The sequence below is a fragment of the Macrobrachium nipponense genome, chromosome 48 (assembly GCF_015104395.2).
Source record: "Macrobrachium nipponense isolate FS-2020 chromosome 48, ASM1510439v2, whole genome shotgun sequence".
In the NCBI taxonomy this organism is placed as follows: Eukaryota; Metazoa; Arthropoda; class Malacostraca; order Decapoda; family Palaemonidae; genus Macrobrachium; species Macrobrachium nipponense.
The window spans coordinates 14,942,655-14,965,360 of NC_087223.1; the positions used below are offsets into that span (position 1 = coordinate 14,942,655).

At 40.4% G+C, this 22,706-nt stretch overlaps 1 protein-coding gene across 1 annotated transcript in view; it reads right to left on the reverse strand.

The window, feature by feature from the left end:
• LOC135205053 (actin nucleation-promoting factor WASL-like) overlaps window positions 1–18,668 on the reverse strand; it is a 250,054-nt gene extending 231,386 nt beyond the window's left edge. Inside the window, exon 1 of the mRNA XM_064235319.1 lies at window positions 18,524–18,668. Coding sequence (XP_064091389.1) covers window positions 18,524–18,622 — 99 coding nt within the window. The 5' untranslated portion in view covers window positions 18,623–18,668. The remainder of the gene's footprint in view (window positions 1–18,523) is intronic.
• Window positions 18,669–22,706: the final 4,038 nt, after the last annotated feature.

A 22,706-nucleotide genomic window follows, 5' to 3' on the forward strand; every position in this document is an offset into this window, starting at 1 on the left:
AGAGAGAGAGAGAGAGAGAGAGAGAGAGTTAATGGTTTTTGTCAAGGGTCATAGTTCAGCCTTTTACCACTCTGCCAGCTAGAGAGAGAGAGAGAGAGTGAAGAGATTATTGAATATTTCACTGTCTGCAAAAATTACCTGGTATATTGAATTGAATGATTTTCAAACTAAACTCAAGCATATTAATGATTTATTTCAAAATATTACACATTTATATATTTTGTGGGTCCTAAATTTTCTGTGGCCCCCCATGGCCCCCCATTTTTCAAATTTTGCCTTGTGGCCCCTGAAAAAATCTCATGGCCCCCAAGGGGGCCATATGGCCCACGTTGAGAAACACCGTCACCGTCACTCACTTTAACTTGTACTTTGCAAATCTCGGGTCCTGGCCAAAACAAAAGTCTTTGTTTTTTTCAAGAAGGCCAATCCTTTTTTCAAAATGGCGTCGTTCACAAATCTTCTCAAGACAAGTATCATCATTTAACTCGACAAAACATTTAAATTAGTCAAGAATTTCTCTACTCATACATTTGTACAATAATTTGGCATGATAGCAAGTAACCCAAAGGTCAATGAAAGCCACTTCCGGTTTCAAAATGGTGGCAAAATGGTAAAAAAGGCCATTTTACTATTTAACGTTAATGAGAATTGCAAATTCTGGCTGCAACCATTCCAAAAGTACAATTTACCTTATTAATTAAGATACAAAATAGCCACAGTAGACTGCTTTTTATCGATCTTGACAGTTACATGAACATAATCCTGTACAAGAAAGCCCAGAGCGATAGCACTTGCAGTTATCAACTCAGTTTGATTTTTTGCACCCACATTTCAACAGTTCCTGACAAGATGCAGTAACAGAAGGGATCGATGTCCATTTGGGTTTCCATGTTTCACTGTCTTTATCTTTCACCCAACCCCAAATATCAGGACTAGGCACCTCTTGATTTTCATTCAAAACTTGACCCCAAACATGCCCACCTTGGTATGCTGATCTCTTGATGTGCTGTCTTAAAGCATCCTTAGTTGGAGGGATTGCATCAATTCAAAACGAGATTCATTGACTGCAAATGTAGTTGTTACCCGGTCATACATTATGCATACAAAAGCTTCAAGGATTTCTATCTCAGACTCTGATATTAAATCTGGTAACGTACCAAGGCAAATGAATGCAAAATAATCTATGCACAAAGGGAACTTGGTTTACTAGACAATAATTGTTTATCAATACAGCTAAGATATATGTGTCTACAGGCCGAGGGTTTATCCTTTTACCCCTTGAAACTGCACTTTATTTGTATGGGATTCGACTGAGTTCGACGATGGCGTTCCTACACTCAGCCCGATCGTTCATCCATTGTAATTTAACACCCGTGTGATATGTACACCATCCGGAGGTAGTATGCCCATTCCTCCTTGACTCGGCTATCCAGCGTCAGCACACCCTGTCAATTCAGGTACGACTCTATGGTTGTACAAAGGGGCAAACCATAAAGTATTTGGCAGACTCATAATGAGCTTACAATGAATCCCATGCTGATTATCAATAGGCAACAATTTACACCTGTGTGCCCTGGTAGTGCATGTAAATGGATCTTATATTTTTTGTGCACCCACAAATACTATTTGATATTATTATGAAATTTGAATGTAGGAGCAACAACAAAAAATATTATTCATTTGTTTTGTTTTAAATGCATGTTGAAATACCAAAAAAGTCATGTTTAAGTGGTGAAAATTGTGTTTTTATTCTTATTTTTTGTGCATGCACAATACAAAACTATTACAAACTAACTTATTATTGATTATTGGACATTCTAGAAAGAAAGTACATCAATTAATTCACCAGGTTTACTCAAAAGAACATTACCAGATAATTTGAAGTCGATATTTCAGATTTCTTCCATTGCAAAAACTGCCATGTTAAAAAATTGGGTGGCCATTGTGAAAAAATTCATTTTTTTGGGGGGGCCAAGAGTTTGAAAGTGTATAAAACAGTTTAGTGGGCCTTTGTGCAAAATTTCATGCTTGTATCAAGATTTGCACAGTTACCTTGATTATCTGGGATATTATCCTCCACTATTTCTTCCAGCGACCAGAGGAGTAAACGCTTGAAGTCCTAAAAGAATCGCCTTCAATTCATTCAGATTTATGTGTAGGGCCTTATCCTGCTCTGTCCAAAGACCTGAGGCCCTCCTGTTTCCTAGTAGAACTCCCCATCCCTTGTCCAACGCAACTGAGTAGAACTCTAGGTCGGGGTTTGACGTTACTAGAGAAAGCCCTTCTTGGAGTCTCTCCTTTGACAACCACCAACGAAGATCTGCTTTGATCTCTTCCATCAAGGGAAAAACCAGTGAGTCTGGTTGAGTCTTCAGGTTTCAGTTCACTTTTAGAAAGAATTGGAGAAACCCCATATGGAGGCGACCTAAGGTTATGAAACCTTCCACTGAAACAAGGATTCCGAGGAGGCTCATCCAATCCAGCACTGAGCACAACGGGTGAACAAGGAACTTTTGAACTGTCATAAGGCATGATTCTATCTTCTTCAGGGGAGAGAAAAGCCCAAAAAGCTAGTGTCCAGAATCCTTCCTAAATAGGGAATCCTATGTGTCGGAGACAACTGGGACTTCTCGAGATTTATTTGAATTCCCAATTGTTGAGTCAGATTTAATGTCCTTTCCAAGTCCTTCACACACTCACGACTGGATTTGGACCTCAGTAGCCAGTTGCCTAGTAAAAAGCTGCAATGATTCCCATCATAGAACTCCCTCTTTTTGAAGATGAGTCTCAGAAATTTCTTGGACTCCTGATGAATTGGGACATGAAAGTATGCATCTTCCATGTTGAGAGACACCATCCAGTCACCCGGTTGGAGAGCTGACATCACCAACTGACTGGTTTCCATCCAACACTTCGTCTTTTGCATGAAGAAGTTCAATGCGCTCACATCTAATATGGGCCTCTAGCCCCCAGAAGCCTTGGGGACTGCTAAAAATAGAAGTCTGCGGAGTTCTTGTCTGTTACTTCTTCTACGGCTTTCTTGTTGATGAGTGCTTCTACTAGACCGGCAGCCCGGACCATTGAGATACAACGAACGAGATACCGACTGTAACCCCTACTGGTATTTAGGAGTAGACTTGTAAACTGTGAAACTGACCGTCTGCCGAAAATATATGGGTGGCTTACTTAACAAGCACCACTAATTGCTCGTTAGATTTTGGGTCTAGATCCAATATATGAGATACCAGATGAAACTAATATATAATATATCTGCAGACTCTACTGATTATAGAATGACCAGTGACAGACATTTTGGAGGGTGGGTTCCCCCTGACAGACGCACTGAAAAGGGGGTGTTAATTGGATCTAGATCCAACTTAGGAGATACCGAGTAAAATTTACACTGCAATAGCACTGCACATCCTAGAATACTGTAGTGGTAATGACAGACGTTTTAGTGGGTGGTTACCCCCCGACAGACGCCCCACAACGAGTGGGGAGGGGGAGGCAGGATCTGCATCCAACATTGGAGATACCAAGTAAAATTTGTACTACAATAGTTCTGCACATCCTAGAATGCTGTGATGGTAATGCCAGACATTTTAGTGGGTGGTTACCCCCTGACAGACACCCCACAACGAGTTTGGAGGGGGAGGGGGAGACAGGATCTGCATCTAACATGAAGATACCAAGTAAAAGCTGTACTACAATAGTTCTGCACATCCTAGAGTAATGTGGTGGTAATACCAGACATTTTAGTGGGTAGTTACCCCCTGAGAGACACCCCACAACGAGTGGGGGGGAAGGGGGAAGGGGAGGGGGCGACAGGATCTCCATCCAACATCGGAGACACCAAGTAAAATTTGTACTACAATAGCACATGCACATCCTAGAATGCTGTGATGGTAATCACCAGACATATTAGTGGGTGGTTACCCCCTGACAGACACCCCACAATGAGTGGGGAGGGGGAGGGAGAGACAGGAACTGCATCCAACATTGGAGATACCAAGTAAAATTTGTACTACAATAGCACATCATATCCTAGAATGCTGTGATGGTAATGACAGACATTTTAGTGGGTGGTTTCCCCCTGACAGACACACCTTAACAGGTGGGCAGGGGGAAGGGCAAGCCCTGATAAAATGTCTAGATTAGTATAGTGGGCTACTATTGACCCGTATTATACATTATCGTGATATATTTAATAAATATTTTTATCCTTTCTATATCCTTTGTATTTATCTAACACAGTGTTTCCCAACCTTTGACACTTTGAGGAACCCGTGAGACAATTTTCCTCATCCCAAGGAACCCCAATACACACACACACACACACACACACACACACACACATATATATATATATGTGTGTGTGTGTGTGTGTGTGTGTGTGTGTGCGTAAGCATTTGTGTTAATCACCTTTAGTAAAACAGAGGGAAAAAATCTCGCACGATATGTAACGATAAAATAAATTATAGGACTACGATTTCTCACGCCATGTACGGAACACCTGGCGATCGTTCACGGAACCCTAAGGTTCCACGGAACCCCGGTTGACGATGGCTGATCTAACACAAAAATAATTTATTTGTTTCATATAAATAACAGTCATCTGTAGGCCCATAATAATTCAGTCATATTATTATTTTGTCAAGCAAGCAACTGACTTCAATTATAGTAGAGGAGCCCTGGGCTAGTTGGCAACAGGGGTAAGTTGGGATGCTCATGACTTTAAAGTTTACCAATAGGATGACTCTAATACATATACTGTGTAATTGCCACGTGGTTCCTCAATTACCAGCAAAATTCTATAGAGATAGAACGTAGGAGCTCGAATTTATGAGACAATTTTCTATTTTGATGGTAGTATGTAAATATTTTAATCTTTCTGTTATTTGCTATAACATCTCTACATTCATAAAGATTAGTTTTCAATGATAGCATAGATTTCCTTATGGTTTAAAAATTCTATAGCATTAAAATTATTAATTCAAGGCTTCTTGGTGTGGACTTGTTATCGTTTTTGTACCAAATGGTAGGGATGGGCAAGTTGGCTCAAAATAAATGGGGCAAGTTGGCACACGTTATTTGATAACAATAGTAAGCCTATTTATTTATATAATTCAAGTTTTGTTTCTGGATTTTTGGAAGGATAATGAGATTAGTGTCCTATCATTTCCTCCACATTGTTCTCACAAGTTGCAGCTCCTGGGTTTTAGTGTTTATAGACATCTGAAAAATGTGTTAACAGGGCATGTGATTCGTGGATGACTGGTAATCCAGGATCATGTATGCCCATCTGTGACATTCCTGGTAAAGTTTCCTCGGCTTTACCTCTAGCTGTCACTTATTCTGATGTTTTCAATTGGTTTAGGATTGATGGAATTTCAACTTTGAATTACAGACTATTTCAAGACTGATTTTATGGGTGGTTATGTAACAGATTGAGAGATGTCCGAAAAGACACATGGGCTTCAGATCAGTCATCAGCGTGATACAGAGTTTAAGAACTGCTCTTGTTGATCCAGAAGAAAGCTCGGCTGAAGAGAGCCTGTGTTTGGTAAGCCAGGAGAAGTGTGGGTCCAGTGCAGGGCATGTAACATGTGGGAGCATGAAGACTATGACGAGGATTTATTTCACACCTGCCACAATTACAACTAGATGATGATCTGAAGTAATACTAATGCCTTATATTTTGCATTTTGGAAATTCAGAGGGTATTTTTGCTATTTGATTTAAATGCAATGTAGTAATTTTCTTTTAATTATCAATGTGCCAACTTACCCCATAATGTGTGCCAACTTACCCCGTGGGGCAAGTGGCACGAAAAGTTATTTTTTTCTAAAGCTTATTGTTATCTTATGTTGAAAGCAAACATCAATTATTTTGCTCTATGATATAGAATTTTGCAAAAAGTTTGTTTTATATTCGGAATAACCAAAATTGTAAAAAGTGTGCCAACTAGCCCCGGTCTCCCCTACTAGCTTTAGCTTTGTTTACGATATGAAAATTAATGTAGCGGTGGTTGCAAGACTGACACTATAAAGTAGCATATAAGTTCTTATCATTATTAGAGTTATTGCTGTAAAATGTCTATGTACATAACATTTGTTAAATAGAGTTACGCACCCATTAAATAGATAGTAATACATATGTAATATATACGCTATAGTCAGGGTACAGATCATAATAATTGTGCTACAGCCTACTCGGTTTGTTTTATCGAAGCAGGACTACCTTCTTTTGGTTTCAACTGACTTTCATGCTAATGAAATCATGGATACATTTTTGTATTATCAGTTTTATGAATGAATATTGTTGTTACTATAGTCGATGTTTTTCGGCTGGTGTAAAATTCGTCAGACATAATACACCTGGCTGAGGAAGGACACAGAGGATCTCTGTTTTTTAAACAATATCTCTACACACCAAGTTATTTCGAACATTTCCATTCTCTCAAGAAGATTATGAATAAATAAAAGAGCAATCTAGACCAAAAAAAAAAATAATAATAATAATCACCTTGCATTAATGTAAAGAAAACAAGAGAAATTAAAAATTAGTGCGATTGTCAATTTTTTCTATCGTTAATGTTTAATGAGTCAGTGTTTAGCGAATTGTTAGGGTTTAGTGAGTATGCGTTTAGTGAATGTTTATGAGTAAGTGTTTGATGAGTGTTTAGGGTTTAGTGACTGTTTAATGTGTCAGTATTCAGTGAATGTTTACTGAGTCTTTAGGGTTTAGTGAATGTTTTGTGAATGTTATTGAATGTTTATTGTGTAAGTATTCAGTGAATGTTTTGTCTTAAGGGTTTTAGTAAATGTTTTGTGAATGTTAAGTGAACGTTTAGTGAATGTCTTGTGAATAGTAGTGTTTAGTGAATATTTAGTGTAAGTATTCAGTGAGTGTTTAGGGTTTTAGTGTAAGTTTTGCGAATTTTAAGTGAGCGTTTAGTGAATGTCTTGTGAATGTTAGTGTTTAGCAAATGTTTAGTATGTAAGTGTTTATTAAGTTTTTAATGAGTGGATGTTCATTCACTGTTTAGTATTTAATAAGTATTTAGGGTTTGGTAAGCTAGTATTTAATGAGTGCTTGGGGTTTAGTGAATGTTTAGTGTTTAATTAATGTTTAGGATTAAGTGAGTGTTTAGTGAATGTTTACCGAGTGTTTGGGGTATAATGAATATTTAGTAAATTTAGTATTTCAAGTGTTTAGTGAGCATTTAGTGTATAGTGAATGCCTAGTGAGTGTTGGGTATTCAGAGTGTTTTGTGTTATTGAGAGTGTGTGTGAGTGTATGTTAAGTGTGTGTGTGTGTGTGTGTGTGTGTATAGATACTATAGAATGTATGCAAGTGTGAGTGCTTACTGAGTAAGTGCATTGTGAGTGTTGGTGGTTTGTGATTGTACATTACTGTTTAGTTAGTGCTTTGCTACCATATGCAAAGAAAGTCTGTATTTACACAGGAACCATTTATGATTGACACTGCTTAGATCCAAAAGCAGATGCTTAGGCCTGACCACAATGGTTGGAGTACTTAGGTGTGTTTTCGTAAGCTAATTTTTCTCTGTGAAATTGGGTCGAATAATAATAATAATAATAATAATAATAATAATAATAATAATAATAATAATAATAATAATAATAAAGATTAAAAAAAGCAATAGTAATAAAATATAGTACTAAGAGCTGGACCGAGACCTTTCAATATGGCCTTCCGAAGTCACTCTCGGCAGGGAGATCGCTACTCCAGTGATTGACGCCCTATGCCTTGCACACAGCTGACATATTTGCACATTCGGTTGTCAAATTTTTATGACTGTTGGAGACGCATTATAAATCATATTAACAATGGTAAATGCATTGAACAGACGTGAGGATATAATATGATGTTAGTGCCTGTCTACTGGATATAATGAACAAATAAAGAAAAAAATATTACTAGGGAGAAAATTAGCAGAATAATGGTCATCAAAGCCAGCATCGATAGAATGTATTGAAACACATTACATAGGCTGCCTGTGGTGCGTGCCGGTGGGAAGTTGAGAGACAAACGCACTCGGCTGGCTTTAAACATCAAACGGTGTATCATTTTATTTAAGTTTAGATTTTCTTCCCTGTATATATATAGTACCTGATACTTGGTGATAGTGTACAGATCAATTTGAGTGAGGCAGCCGAAAATAAGTGGACTATTAGTTAACTGACATGATATTATAGGCCAACTTAATTTGGGAGTCAGGAGCTCCAAGTTGTATGATCGTCAACTTCGGGAGGGGGAATAAAATGGAGGAAAATGTTTTAATATTTATAGTTAGCTTATCCTGAACAATTCATTCACATTTCCGTTTCCAGTAATTATTTGTATTGTGATACATCATCTCTTTGTGAATGTGCGGGTGTTAAAACGACTCTTTATGATGGGACTTTGGTCTTAATATCAATCGAATTCCCATATCCGATAAAAATTTCATTTCATCCACACGAACCAACAGCAACTAAAGAACAATTCATTTATGGTCAGACACGTTGGGCTACGAACCTCGACATGGCTGTAGTGTCATAACTATAGGCAAGAAAAGAAAACGACCAAAGACGCTATGAAAGCGAGAATACTTATCTTACATTTCTTTTTTTAGAGGAACTGAGAGTGGCACCATATGACTGGTTTAATTATTAAAAAATGGCTCAGCACACATACTTGTAGCTGTTCCCAATTGTGACCCCCTCCCATTCAGATCAAATACTTTGTGTGAAGTAATAACTCCAAACCAAAGGATAGTGCTAATATTATATATATATATATATATATATATATATATATATATATATATGTGTGTGTGTGTGTGTGTGTGTGTGTGTGTGAGTGAAACTATGGAAGTAAACCAAGCCTAGAAAGTCTCACATATAGTATTTATATAAATGTGATGGAATTAATGAAGTGAAATATTCCATACTTCAATAGGAATTTTTAAAAATAACTCCGGCAGTAAGTTCTTCATCCTGAAACATCACAATATTTCTTGAAATTTTGCCTTTACATTTTATCAGGCTCACGATTTTTCAGATACTTGCCATATTTCTAATATTAATATTGCCTATGATAGATTTTGAAATATTTCAAGGTGTCCCACCTCTCCTTCCAATCATAGGTTATGTCTGTGAAGGGGTAACCAGCCACTAAAATGTCTGGCATTCCAATCACAGCATTCTAGGATATGAAGTGCTATTGTGGTACAAATTTTACTTTATATCTCCAATGTTTAATGCTGATCCTGTCTCCCCCTCCCTCTCCCCCTCCCTACTCGTTGTGGGGTGTCTGGCAGAGGGTAACCATCCTCAAAATGTCTGTCATTACCACCACAGTACTCTAGGATGTGCAGTGCTATTATAGTACAAATTATACTTGGTATCTCCAATGTTGGATGCAGATCCTGGCTCCCCCTCCCCCTCCCCCCCCCCCCCCCGTCCCCCCCCCTCCCACTCGTTGTGGGGTGCCTGTCAGGGGGAAACCACCCACTAAAATATCTGTCATTACCACTGCAGTACTCTGAGATGTGCAGTGTTATTGTAGTACAAATTTTACTTGGTATCTCCAATGTTGGGTGCAGTTCCTGGCTCCCCCTCCCCCTCCCCCCCACTCGTTGTGGGGTGCCTGTCAGGGGGTAACTACCCACTAAAATATCTGTCATTACCACTGCAGTACTCTAGGAAGTGCAGTGCTATTGTAGTACAAATTTTACTTGGTACTATGATGTTGGATGCAGATCCTGTCTCCCCCTCCCCCTCCAAACTCGTTGTGGGGTGTCTGTCAGGGGGTAACCACCCACTAAAATGTCTGGCATTACCATCACAGCATTCTAGGATGTGCAGAACTATTGTAGTACAAATTTTACTTGGTATCTCCAATGTTGGATGCAGATCCTGCCTCCCCCTCCCCACTCGTTGTGGGGCGTCTGTCGGGGGGTAACCACCCACTAAAACGTCTGTCATTACCACCACAGTATTCTAGGATGTGCAGTGCTATTGTAGTGTAAATTTTACTCGGTATCTCCTAAGTTGGATCTAGACCCAATTAACACCCCCTTTTCGGTGCGTCTGTCAGGGGGAACCCACCCTCCAAAATGTCTGTCACTGGTCATTCTATAATCAGTAGAGTCTGCAGATATATTATATATTAGTTTCATCTGGTATCTCATATATTGGATCTAGACCCAAAATCTAACGAGCAATTAGTGGTGCTTGTTAAGTAAGCCACCCATATATTTTCGGCAGACGGTCAGTTTCACAGTTTACAAGTCTACTCCTAAATACCAGTAGGGGTTACAGTCGGTATCTCGTTCGTTGTATCTCAATGGTCCGGGCTGCCGCTCTATACCTCTGTGACTAACGCCAAAAGCTCTCCCTGATCCCTTCGAGTACGCTGTCAAGCAGATGGGTACGTGGAACAGCGGAGGGTCTTGCACTTGGACTACCCACTGCTCTGCTCCTCTCCGACTCCAGTCCTCCCAAAAATAATGGAGTCTGGCCCTTACAGTTGCGTGAAGGACCTCCCGATCACTTGTCTGACTGCTTGAAGGGAGGTTTCTTGGTGGACTTTGCTGGCATGCACAAGTCAGTCCTCGGCCTATTCTGCCACCTAGTTTTGCAGCCTTGAAAAGGGTGCTTCTGCAGAGGGGAAGCTTTAGCTCCTGTGATAGGGAGATAGGGGGATCCTTAGGGCGTCTGACTGTATTAACAGATCGTTCGTCAACTTCTTCTCCAGGTCTCCGATAAGACCTGTTGAATTGTCTGTTCTGGAAACAGGTGGGACTTACACAGGGGAGGGAACATCAAAGCAGACTTCTGGTTTGTCGTAACTCCCCTGGCATCAAAATAACACCACAGTTCACTCATTTTTAGGATACCCATCGTGAAGAGTACGGCAAGCTCCCCCAAACCATCTCTCACCGCTTTTACTGCGCAGGACAAAACGTTACGCCAGTCCGATGAAAACTCCTCTTCTAGGAACTGACATTCTTCAATCTTCCTGGCTAACGCAGCAATAGTCCAGTCTAGAAAACTTAATACAGTGGTACCTCGAGATACGAAAGGCTCAAATTACGAAAAACTTGAGATACGTAGCCAATACGAAAAATTTAACGGCTCTACATACAAAAAGTTTTCAAGATACGAAAGGTTTCTGTAAAGTCCGAGATTCGCCCGAACCACCGATAACAATTTTGAAACTCGCCCGCCGCCAACTTAGTAGACTCGCCACCATCCTCCTGCTCTCCCATTGGTTCCTGATGCTAGTCGCAGCCATGAGATCCTTCTCTCCTATTGGCCAGCGTCCCTCCCATCATGCATTTATGTACGTGGTGGCGTGCCTCGGCCACTCGGTACCAGCATTGTTATAGTATGCACGCAGTATTCGTTTTGGGATCGTCAATTGTATTTTTTTTTTTAATTTCTCATATCTTTTCACAGAAAATGGAAAAAGAAGAGCACCTCTCAAGTGACGACATATATGATATGATTGACCAAGATCTCTCTCGTGGGATAAGTGACCAAGATCTCTCACATGGGATAAGTGATCAAGGTCTCTCTCATGGGATAACTGGAAACTTTGCAAGGTTGGTAGAATCTCCACTCCCTGCTGAACAGGGTGTTGACCAATCATTTACAACATGCATACCAGTATAATCAAGGCACTTCAGTTTATGTTGAAGGTCAGCAGCCGAACATTCAGTACCCAAATCAGTTGCAGAGAGAGCATTTGGTTGAACAGGGTTTTGCAGAGTCATGAGGTGCAACAATTAGTAGATAATTATCAAGACGGGCAGCCATTAATGAACACTATGCGTTTATAGAAAAAAGACACCCCGAAAAGGGTCACACAGGTCGTATACTTGCGCAGTTCGATGACGTTTGCCTGAGTCGTTTCAAGAACATTGTGAAAAGTAGGCAGAAGCAATCTTCCTTGGATCGTTATTTTTTAAAGAGGCCTTTAGCATTAGCAGGAGTAAGCAAAAAGGAAGAACCAAGTGATAAAAACAGAAAGTTGAAAGTGGTGATGAAGCTGAAATTCTGTAAAAAAAGAAAAAAAAAAAAAAAAAAAACCTACGTAAAGTAAAAAAAATAGTTAAAAAAAAAAAAAAAAAAAAAAAAAAAAAAACGGCAGAAATTAAGGATGTTCTAGCCGCTTTTCATAAAGTGCAATCGTTTGTCCTCCTCCTCCTCTGCCGCCACTTTCGGAGATAGCCTCACTTGAAAGGTAAGCTTCCACATTTTACGTACAGTATTTCTTGTATACCATGTACACTAATACACTTTATTTACAGGTTATTTTGCATTTTGTTATTAATTTAGGTATTGAATGGTCCAAATTTTTGTAGCATTTCATTGTTTATAGGTCAATTTAGCTTTATTATGAAATTTACTGGGGTGTTTTTGGAGGGCTTGGAACGGATTGTTACGAAAACCTCATGATACGAAGGGCGCCTCTGAACAGATTAATTTCGTATCTCGAGCTACTACTGTACTTCTATCACCTTAAACAAGTAGCGTACCAGGTGACCGAAATCGGGTGAACAGAACATTATCTTAGCAGCCGAAAGAGCCACTCTCCTATTTGCATCCACTATACCTGAAAAGTCCCCTTGAGAGGAGGCAGAAACTCCCAAGTAAGGAACTTCTACCGTCACGTAGAACCTAAATCTTATTCTGTAATTTCAGAGGGGGATAGGTGAAAGAGGCCTTGCCTAACTCCCATTTATTGGACAGTCACTCGTCTGCTTCCTTGAATACTCTTTTTGCCGACTGAGACAGAACCAGTTTCGGTAATCCTGAAGACAGCACCTTTCCATCCTTCACAAACATCGAGGGTGAGGACGAAGGTGAAGCTGGCTCAAAACAGTCTGGGTACGTAGCCAGTAAAAACCTCAACAGACTGGAATATGCTGAAGAAGATATTGACTCTTGATCTTGAGCTTCATTCCCCGTAAGAACCGATCATACACCGTCTTCCTCTCCTGCTGCTTGGAAGTTCTAAAAGGCAAATCATCTCCTGGAGCACTGGTTTTCGGGACTTCCGACGTCAATGTCGATGTCAAAGTCGTTGCTGTCAATCAGCTCTTCTTTGAAGATGAGCGGTTAGTAAGCGAAGCGCTACGAGCCGCGGGAGGCAAAAGAGTCGAAACACCTTTCAACATACTGCAAGGGGAGTTGAGAGCATAAAAGCGAAACTGCTGCTCAGCGAGCGAGCACCCGTCGACAGTCGGGACTACACTTTCTGTCGACTGATGAAACTCCTGAAAATCTTGTGCAGGCGCAAAACTGCAGGATGGCTGGGGCCTCCACTGCTCTCTTGACTTCTTCACAAGCAGAATTGTACTGTCCGCAAAAGCAGCATGTCTCTAACAGATGCAACACTGAACCACTCCACGCTTGTCATCTCTTGTCAGGAGAGGGCACACCAGAATCAGACAAAAACTGCGCCTCACTCACCTCTATGCCTTTCCAGCGGCGTTTAGTCGACAAACACGAGTCGACAAGATCGAAGGAGTCCGTGACTGCCCATGGGCAAACCCCTCCAGTCTCCCTTCAACCTCCGGTATGTCTTCTCCCAGGTGCGGGGGAGTGGGACAGTGACCTTTGTCTAGGAGAACTGGGGAGACGGTCAGCCGCCCCTCGGACACAACACTGACACCTTGCACAACACTGGACTTTTCACTAGCACTCGACTTCTCCACGAACGTGCAGAAAGACAAACCTAAATCCACTATGGATTTACCCAAAATCTCAAACCTTTTGTCCATTTTGGACTCTAAATTGGTAATGGTGTTAGGATCAGAAGCAAGGGCTACCTGGACTGGAGTTACAGGCAATGAAGTAGGAGGACTATCAATCGGAGAAATGTTAAGACAAAATAGGGGAAGAAAGAGAAGCCTTCTTCGCCTCTAAAGGGAAAGATGACGACTCAACCTAGGCTTACTACCAGCTCTAATAGCTGCTTTCCTCTTTCTTACTACCAGCTCTAATAGCTGCTTTCCTCTTTCTATCTTTCTCCATCTTTTCTAAATGAGCCTTAAAAGCCTTCCACCCCTGCTCATTTAAATCCTGGCATTCAGCACAAGTTAAGTCTTTACTACAACATTGCCCCCTACAATTAACACACTTGGAGTGCAGATTGTGACAAAGCTTAGGCATTCTTGTTTGGCAGCCATCGCTACAAAACCTAACTGATGACAAACTAGAGGTGGACATATTAAGCTAAACTCCTAGCTGATTGAAAGATAATGAAGCAGCTAACCAGCAAAAATAACCAAGAAATTTGTACTTCACCAAATATGACACAAAATCCAATATGGCGATGAAAGTTGACTACAAAGAAAACCCACAGGTGTTAATCTGTGGGCTGCAGAAAACAAATTGACGGTAGTTAGCTCAGCAGTACCGGGGATTCCCGAAAGTGGGTAGGACCTGTATCACCTACGCAAATGATGGCAGCGCTGCTGGTGCCAGGAAATGAAGTTTTTATTGTAAAACTAATATTGTAATACACCCCCTGAACACCTGAATAAGCCCGATTAACAACATTAATTTGGAGGTGGGGAATCAAATCTACCTGGCCCTCCACTGTACCAGTTGTCAGTCAATATAATTGAGTACGCGGGTCAGTCTCAAGTTCATTTGTCACTCGTCCAAACTAATCTCCCATGTGTGGCCTTCTAGGCCTCCCATATGTGGAGGGAAAAACTCCCTGCACCTCTACCCTAAGGTCAAAACTCATTGAGTGCGGGAGGGATACAAACCTGTTTCCTCTCAGCTGGCTATGTGCCTCACCTGAGTAGAGGAAAAACTGAAGACCTCCCATGTGGCTCTCGGCCTCTCATGTATGAGGGAATCTGAAGACCTCCCATGTGGCTCTCGGCCTCTCATGTATGGAGGGAATCTGAAGACCTCCCATGTGGCTCTCGGCCTCTCATGTATGGAGGGAAACTGAAGATCTCCCATGTAGCCTTAGGCCTCTCATGTACGGAGGAGACAACCATGTCCATCGGTGCGTCTGCGACGGTGTCGTCGATCGTAGTGATGTCCTCTCTTGTAGTGTTGTACCTGCCTGTCTGTTCTCTGCCTGGTTGGCACTTGGAAGAATACCCTCAGATAGACCCAGACATGTTCTTTCCTATCTGTCCTTATACTTAAAATCCTCTCGTGATATATCATATCATGAATACCTTATGCATATTCGTAATATTCGCTCCCTACTCTAATACTAACTCAGACAGCAAGATTGTTGGGTTTAAAAATAGAATTTAGGCCAAAGGCCGAGTATTGGGACCTATGAGGTCAGTCAGCGCTGAAGGGAAATTGACAAAATTTGAAAAGGTGTGACAGGAAGAAAAACCTCTGTTGCACAATGAGTCCAGTGTTAGGAGAGCGTGGAAAATAGGATGAGAGAATATGAAATCAGAAAAGTAAGAGAGAGAGAGAGAGAGAGAGAGAGAGAGAGAGAAATACAATCGTCTAGGATAAAGAGAGAATATAAAATCAGGGAAGTGTGTGTGAGAGAGAGAGAGAGAGAGAGGAGAGAGAGAGAGAGAGATAGAGAGAGAGAGTACGAGAGAGAGAGCGAAATTACAATCGTCTAACATCTCCACCTCTGTAAATTGCACCCTCTTCTAAGTTAAAAGGGTATTATCTTAACGATAATATACTCGTATAACTCCGTACAGCTATGAACAACCGAACGAGAACTTGTTGCTAATGCGATCGACTCCTATAACAACATCACTTTATTGTATTGATCAGCGTGTGACAGAAATTGAATCCGATAGCAACATCCGTTATTGTATTCATCCGCGTGCGACGGTAATTACTGTATTCATGTTATAAATGCAGCTGAAGCTAATAAGGCAAAATTTTGTGCATCAGCAACCTGGACAGAAGTCCCAAGCTTTTGTATGAATTCAAACGCAGCCGTGGTAAAAGAAACTAATAGCATGAAAGAGCTCATTACTGCTGTTTTCACACAGACAAAGGATTAATAAAGTATATAAAGTGTAAGGTTCGTAATACCTATGAAAACGAGTGAAAAAACGAACGGAATCCTAAATTTAACGCCATCTAACCCGAGGGAAAAACTAGCTTCCAATGAGACGTATCAGTCAAATTTTGGTCTTAAATTACATCGTAAGATGAACAGTATGACTTCGTTCCATAAGTTAAGTATCCAGATATTCATTAATATGCTAACTAGGGACAAAAACATTAGCCGAGACCAAGTGATATGGTTGAATCTGGAGCCAAGGGAAAAAAACAGACCAGCCGGCATCCTTGTCTGTTTAAGCCACACCTCCTTACAAAAGTGCTGTTTGACGACAATCTAGTGTAATTGTAATTTAATTGAAAAGTAATAAAATAATATTTAAAGGTAATTAAATTAACTTTATTAGGCCTAATATTAATTTCAGTTGTCATTGTAATTTGATAATACGACTGGTAATAACTTGTAACTGTAATTGACATAAGCGCAATGTAATTACTGACGGCAAAAGTCTGTTAAACGTATGAAGACGTCATACATACGAATTCCTTATATCTGACATCTAATTATATGCCCCAAGATAGAAACCTCATTGACTATGTTAAATGTCAACATAGTTGAACACACGTCTCCTTCAAGACGTTTGTACAAACTTGGCATAAGTGAGAGTATTGTTACGTTAGTCATTTTAGGCAATCAGGAGAGAATGAGATGGATACGGCGACGCAAACCCGTATTCGTCATCCGCAGATTCCAGCGTGAATGACTGCCGAGTTAGTGTTTATACTACGCTAATTTGATGATACATATAATACAATTATAATGCTTTAGTCGGACAGAATCCGATCTTCATTCTGTTCGATTACATTCATATTAATTATCTTCAGATCGGATTCTCGTTCGTTTTCAATTACACCTGTACTGAATTATACGAAGTCAGAATGCCTTGAGCCTAAAGCGTTAGCCAATATAAAAATAACTACCAATATGTTGTACAGCGAATACTTTAGGCTAGGCTAGGCTACTGAATATGCATACGATATATCATCGTGAACACTAGACTAACCGTAGTTAATTTTATTCGATTTCTCTCCATACTGAATATCGTAAGTCAATATGCATTGAACGGAGAATTAGTTGATATTAACAATTATCGTATCGTATAAGTAGAGGAAAGTAACCTTAAAGACGAAGGAGCATATCTGAAAGACCAACCATGGACTAAAAGCTTCTGATGCAAGGAACTCGAAGCAGGAAAAAGCCTAAAGATGCTCTAAGGACACTGTGCCTCTATAAACTACTACTTTTAATAGAAAACCGACCCGAAGAAGCCTGCACTTCTCTTCCTAAACTAAACACTATGTAGCCTATTATCCCTACTCGTCTATATCTGACCTAAGTTTTTATCATCCTGAGAACTTACACATCGAGGGAAGGGGAATCTGCTGCCAACACTGCCTGCTCCGTGCCAGGGGGGACGGCGGATCCTGCCCTGTGGGCTTGCGGATCCCCATAACCCCCAGCACCGGTTAGGGCTGGTTCTGGAACAGGCAGGGAAGCTGGAAAAGAACAATTAGTAATTTCAGTATCCCTATTGCTCGATCTATCCTCACTTAATCTTGACATAAAATCGGTAACAGAGATGTCATACTCGATGTCAGCCTACTCTCAAGTCTCTTAAAGAGCACTGTCTCTAGGTCTTTATCTTGATCTACGTTAGTCTCTTCCTGCCTACACTTACTTCTTAATACGAGACCTTTCCTATGTTTGAGATACCCTAACATCTGATCCAAAGACCACTCCTGACATTCCAAACATCTGGTCTTTACATTATATTGAACAGGCCTACAATTTACGCATAAGGAATGACTATCGTGTCATAGGGTACTCATCCTTTTCTTGCATTGTTGGCCAAGACGATACGTTGTTGAACTTCCGCTCGTCGTTTTCTGTGATGTCGTGGCCGAGAATGCAGTAGTCGTTGTCGTAGCTTGTGTTGTTTCTTCCTTTGCAGAATCAATGTCTGATGACAAGGTATTAAGAGCAATCCAACCGTAATCCAAAGGGATGCGTAATTCGTCACCAAAATCAATCAAATCAAAGGTGCAAATGAAGGCCGGGCAAGACCAAAAAGGAGTTCGCTGTGGATACATCTGTACTCCACCGCGAACGATAAGTGATTGACGTGAGAGGGCAGGTGTGACCGGCCCGTGAGGCAGGACTACCAGCGGTGGGCTGGTAACTAGGTAACGAGGGTGTTTGCCAGGAGATTGGCAACACTGATCGTTTATTTTAACCGAAGATTTGGTAAATTTTTAATAAATGATGGTTCGGGCTGGTAAGTGACCAGGGCTTATTCAGGTGTTCAGGGGGTGTATTGCAATATTTGAATTTTTGACTGCCAGGTAAGAAAGCTTACAGCTTTGCAATTGTTTGGTAAATCACTTACGTGAAAAGAGTAATTAAGACAAAAAAGAAGCGTGTACAGTACCTGACATCTAGCTCCAAGCAATCTACATACAATTTCATTTTCCTCTTGTGACAGGAGAGAAAAGAACTCATCAGTAGGCAGCTGTTTTCCCAAATTCATCTTGGCAGTCTTTCTCTCAACTGAATCTGGTTAAAAATCAGCACCTGTAAAATGTAAAGTGTATTATTAATTATATAATGAGAAAAGTAGCAAATGAAAGACTAACAATAATTGATCCTTGTTTCCTCATCTCTGCAAAAGCCTTTTCCCAAATCTAGCAATGAGAGCAGGTACGTAGTATTTCAAATAAATGTACTGTACCTCTCGTTAACATGTGAGTGACAATTTCCTTTTTGGGAGGGAAGGGAGGTAGATCCATTTCTCTCTCATTATGCATAATGCAAAATTTTCACAAAAACCACAATTTTTGAAAGTAAATTGTATTTTTCCTAACTATACAAACCTGAGCTCCTTTACATTAGGAATTACTTTCAGCGTAGGCTGAAATACTGCCGTTAAATTCTTGAACAAGGTGGTTAGGCACTAAGTACCATCTGGTAGGCAGGTAAGCCCGCCTGCCCGGATGTCAACACTCCACTTTACCTTTCAACCCAGGTTTCAGATTGAGGGGTGGCATGAGGTGGGCATTAATGTAAAGAGCCTCAGATTTGTATAGTTAGGAAAAATACAATTTACTTTCAAAAATTGTGATTTGTTCGTACAAGATATGCAAACCCTCAGTCCTTTACATAAGGAAGACTTACTGATTGGTGGGAGGAATGAATGTGAGTGAGCCTCTACAGCTGACCGGTGCTCTGCACACCTGGGCTATTCCTCCTGGCGGTAAGAGTGAGGGGGAGTGCCCTGCCTCTGACAACTTAAGGGGGCCGGCCGGCTAATGCCATTTTTTAAGGACAGGACTTTGATATTCATACCACTTAATAAGGTGACTTGGGACATCTCCAAACCGCATATGATTTTCGCCTCTGACCTTCGGTTTTGTGACGCCAGGGCGATTTATCCCGAAAATAACCTTTTTTCAAATTCTATCTCCTCCCTTGATATTTAATATGAAGACCTGGGATTACTACCATATATAGACCTGATGTAGACCTCCAATCGAATGGAGAGTTTTTTTTCTAAAAGTCATTTTTTTGCTAGATATGAATTTTTCAATATGGTGAAAAAATAAACCCTATAAATCAGGAGAAAAAATTTATAAAAAAAAGACGAAACAAAAATTGGAAAAAAGGGCTCTATTTGATTGTTCTATAATGTCTTTCTGAGTTATATACCAAATTCCAATGTTATAGCTTTAAAACTAAGTGAGAAGATAGATTTTGAAGGTCAATAAGTATAGTTTTGAGATACGGGCGTTCAAAGTTTTCCTTCGTATTTCTGTAAAGACAATGTTAATAAATAATGATTATTATGAATGTATATTTCTTTTTTGTGTATTGATAAACCAAAACTATTTTATTTATCATAATTTAATCATAAATGATGATCCCTTTGCTCATATATCGCAGCCTGGGGCACTGCTTGAGGCAAGATGGGGCACTCCTTCCTACGCAATTCTCTCTCTCCCCTTCACTAAATCAGCTTATTACTGCGAATTTTCTTCTTCTGTATGTTAGCGAGATGTTTTCCTTGTATTTTCCTCTTTGGCATGAAGAAATTCTTGCCCGAAACAAAGATAAACAAACGTAAATGCAAGAAAATGTTAGAGGTGAAACTCGAAGGTGTACTCTTTTTTACTAAGACAATTTGATAAATCATGATTATTATGAATTTCATATTCCATTTTGGGTATTAAAAAACCAAAACTTTGTTATTTATCATAAATGAAGATCTCTTTGCTCAAAGATCGTAGCCTTGGGGACAGTGTGACGTGTACTGTCAGGCAAGAAGGGGGCGTTACTAAGCAACCCTTACTACGCAACCCTACCCTCTCTCTTCGCTAACTACGAGTATATTATGATATTCTGTAATAATACTAGAGCGATTTTTCTTCGTCTGTTTGTTAGCGAGATGTTTTCCTTGTCTTTTCCTCATTGGCATGATGAAATTCTTGCCAAAACATACATAAACATACATAAAGACAAGCGAATGTCAAGAGGTGAAATGGAACGTGTAAACTACTTGATGTCTGTGATCGCACTAACTCCTGGTCCTGGGCTTGGTAGCTGAGCCTGAAGTCTCCTTCTCGTATCGGGGAATGTCTACAAATGCCATTTCTCCCAATTTCTTTGACAATAATTATAAAAATTTACGATGATAGAAGAAATATTGCATTTTCTTGAACGGATCAGTGTTTTAGGCTTATTGAGTTATGTTAACTAATTTCCCTGTAACTACGAAAGTAAGAGGAATTTTGACGAAATATTTCGTATACGTATTCTCAATTGCCATATGAAGCTCCATGAATTTTTTCATGACTTTGCATTTTTCGCCCTATACTACCATACATATAAAGGGGTTCCGGCCGGCCCCCTTAATCGGAGTGTAGGAGCTGCATGATCAAGAGTCAGACTTCTGAGCCTTTTCAACATGAGTGAGGAATTGTAACCCATCGGAAAAAGGGCTGGGAAGAATATTTAGAGAAGGAGACATTAATGCAAAGTTCTGGGAAGGGTTTGCATTATTGTCAATCTCATTCCTCCCCTTGCTAGAGGAAGGAGCGCGATTGCTTCTATGATTCTGATAAGAAAAATAGAAAGGAAGCTCGATGTTTAAGTTTACTGCATCAATCGCCCGACCAATTAGTGTAAGTTCGAGTCCTATCCTCAACCTGAAGGAAGAGGAGTAGAAGGATGAGGAAGGTAAGGTGGAGAGGCCAGTCACTCTTGCATCCTTCTTATCTTTAGAACCGCACACCATAGGCGAGATGCAACTTGTCCTCTTGAAGGAGCCAGGTAAGCAAACACGACCTGTGAGTATACACCACCATCCAAGTCTATGGAAAAGACGTTTCAAGGACCTGTGAGCAGACCCGAAGGATGAAAGATATAATTATGGTTGGGATGAGACCTCATCTATCTTCCGGTTCGACATATTCTTCGAAGTGATGAAATGTACCCAGCCATTGGACGTATCCAACTGCAGAGAAGTCTCTCACAATCTCGTATCTCGCAATCTCGTAAGACTTGGAGAAATACGTGTCATTGCATTGGACACTTCTGCATTGGCAGCCTGCAGTGGATAAAGGCATCGACATTCAATGAAGGGTGTCGATCCTTTATAGGTACAGAAACACACCAAAAGGACAAAGTAATAACTGATCTGGATCAACCAATAAAAAGTCCACAGCGCAGGAGATCACGAAGGATTCAGACTCGTCAACAGATGCCGACTGATTGAGCTGCCACACATCCGAGACATGGTCACAATATGAAACCCATTGAATGGTTATGCTGAGAACAACCATACAAATCGTCTATCTTGTTCGCCAACAATGTTGAGAGACGAGATGATGATTCTCACGAGGCATGTGCACATTAGACGAGAGTCAAGTGCCTTCTAAAGACCGAGGTCCCTGTGATGGCAAGAGTTTCTCATCAGTGGTTGAATCTCACCCAAGGAGAAATAATACTATATTACTTAGTGAACGACTAAGGTGAATACAGACCTACGTCATCACACCTGAATCGAGAGAAGTAAACTCTCATGATTCTGATCATGGAAAAAGTTCTGTCGATGACACCAACCAGTGAAGACAATTTTAATTCATGTTGTTTTACAGTGGACTGGATAAGTTATTCCGCTATTTCATTGCTGCTCGGTGAGAAAGTCAGAGCTTGCAATGAAGGCAGAGTCTTTCAGTAATGAAAAAACAGGGATTGTACTGCCTGACGAACTGCTTCTTGTGGGCTGGATCAGGAAGGAAGTTTCTATTTACTTTGGAAGCAGAGCTAGTCAGGTGGGGAACAGGCAAAGTTTTCCATTATTCATTTACAATTCGGGGTGAACAAAGAATAGCTGACCCCCCTACAAATTAGGAAATGTAATTTAGAGGACAAAACTCAAATTGTCTGAAGAAAATCATTCTGCGTCATCACAGCAGCCAATGGGGCAGATGCGATGGAACAGAAGACTTGGCTACAGACTTCTGTTATACTGTGGGGTAAACAGAAAGATGATAACTAGTCTAATAAGATATATCTCTGTCTGAAAACTTTGCCAATGGCAAATGTGGTGCAGGAAA